This window comes from Ruditapes philippinarum, unplaced genomic scaffold (assembly GCF_026571515.1).
Source record: "Ruditapes philippinarum isolate M1 unplaced genomic scaffold, ASM2657151v2 ctg4948_1_1_1_1, whole genome shotgun sequence".
Lineage (NCBI taxonomy): Eukaryota > Metazoa > Mollusca > Bivalvia > Venerida > Veneridae > Ruditapes > Ruditapes philippinarum.
The window spans coordinates 19,119-21,005 of NW_026855544.1; the positions used below are offsets into that span (position 1 = coordinate 19,119).

The following is a 1,887-nucleotide window of genomic DNA, read 5'->3' on the forward strand; positions in this document are numbered from 1 at the left end:
TATTTCGTCACGTGACTGTCTTTACTTTTATGTATTTTATTGAATTTAGTATAATTTAATGGACATATTTATAGTACAATTCTCTGAGTATCCTATAAATGAAGACGGGACCTCGTAAATATAATAAATAATATAAAGCATAATATAAATATCATTCGAAATATGGAGTTAGTTTTGACATTTAAGTTCCAATAATTGAAAGCTGAGACAATACTTAAAATTACAGCAACAATGCTAGACATTCAGAGAGGATTAAAATTTACTTGTTTATCTTACAGGATTCAAAGACTTTATTGTCCAACAGAAACATGAGCACGGGTACAGAACAAAAGCCGTTATTGAAATGTAATGTTTGCGAATACAAAACTGCAAACAGAAACCATTTAATAAGGCATGCGAAAAGGCATACTGACGGTAAAAAGATTCAATGCGATATTTGTTATCAACTGTTCTCATATAAATGTTTTCTTAAAACGCATATGGCAATACACACAGAAGAGAAGCATATTAAATGCAAGAAATGTGATAAAGTATTTGCAGATAAAAGCTATCTTAGATCTCATATGAAAGTGCACAATGGAGAGAAGAATTTTAAATGTGAATTATGTGACAAAGCATTTCCTAGCGTTGCCCCTCTGAAAACACATATGGTTGTGCACACAGGAGAGAAGAATTATAAATGTGAAATGTGTGACAAGGCATTTGCTTATAAGAGTGCTCTCAAAACTCATATGGCAGTACATACAGGAGCGAAAAATTATAAATGTGAAATATGTGACAAAGCATTTGGTCGCAGTGACCATCTGAAAAAACATATGACAGTGCACACAGGAGAGAAGAATTTTAAATGCGAAATATGTGACAAAGCCTATTATCGAAGTGACCATCTTAAAAGTCATATGACAGTGCACACAGGTGAGAAGAATTATAAATGTGAAATATGTGACAAAGCATTTGCTCGTAAGCATAATCTAAGAGATCATGTAGTAGTACATACCGGAGTAAAAATTTACAAATGTGAAATATGTGACAAAGCATTTTCCTTTAGAAGTAATCGTATACATCATATGGTTGTGCACACAGGAGAGGAGAAATTTAAATGCGATATCTGTGACAAAGCATTTGTTCTTAAATGCAATCTTGAAACTCATATGACAGAACACACAGGAGAGAAGAATTAAAGTGACAAATTATTTGATAAAGAACGTTTTCAACATGGATTTCTTAAAACTGATATGATAGTGCTCACTGTAGAGAAGAATAATAAAATACGAAATATGTGGCAAATCATTTTCTTCATATTGGTAATCATCAAACTTATATGACAGTGCATACAGGAGAGAAGAATAATAAATACAAACTTGTCACGTAATAATCACGTGAAACCCATTTCCTAATGGAATTTCTCTTATACATGTACACAAAGAAGAGAAATAATTTCAATTCCATTTTTAAAACATTTCCTTTGGCATGTAATCTTATAACACAAGAGAGAGAAGAAAATCAGATGCGGAATATATTCCTAAAAGTGTCATTGATGGTTCATATTTTACATTTCAATATTTCTTTTTTAATTTAATAAAAACAGAGGTGGCCTACGAAAGCTTTGAAAAGTAAATGTGAGCTCAGTGAAAAATTATTTTCTCTAAAAATTTATATCGTAGAAATACAGTCAGGACTGCAAAAGTATAAATAAGTTGTATATAGCAAATCATCATCATCATCATCATCATCATCATCATCATCATCAAAAGCATCATTAATATTATAATAATGATAATTATTATTTTTTTCATCATCATCATAATCATCATCATCATCATCATTATTGTTATTATTATTATTATTATTATTGTTGTTGTTGTTGTTGTCGTTGTTGTCGTTGTC

At 30.5% G+C, this 1,887-nt stretch overlaps 1 protein-coding gene across 1 annotated transcript; it reads left to right on the top strand.

Annotated features, from left to right (window-relative positions):
• The first annotated feature begins 479 nt into the window (after positions 1-479).
• Positions 480-1,181, top strand: LOC132743668 (zinc finger protein 98-like). Its single transcript, XM_060732219.1, has one exon. The coding sequence runs from the start codon at positions 480-482 to the stop codon at positions 1,179-1,181; it is 702 nt and encodes a 233-aa protein (XP_060588202.1).
• Positions 1,182-1,887: the final 706 nt, after the last annotated feature.

Excerpts from the sequence above, each read along its gene's own strand:
- LOC132743668 (XM_060732219.1), top strand. The coding sequence starts at position 480 with ATGGCAATACACACAGAAGAGAAGCATATTAAATGCAAGAAATGTGAT.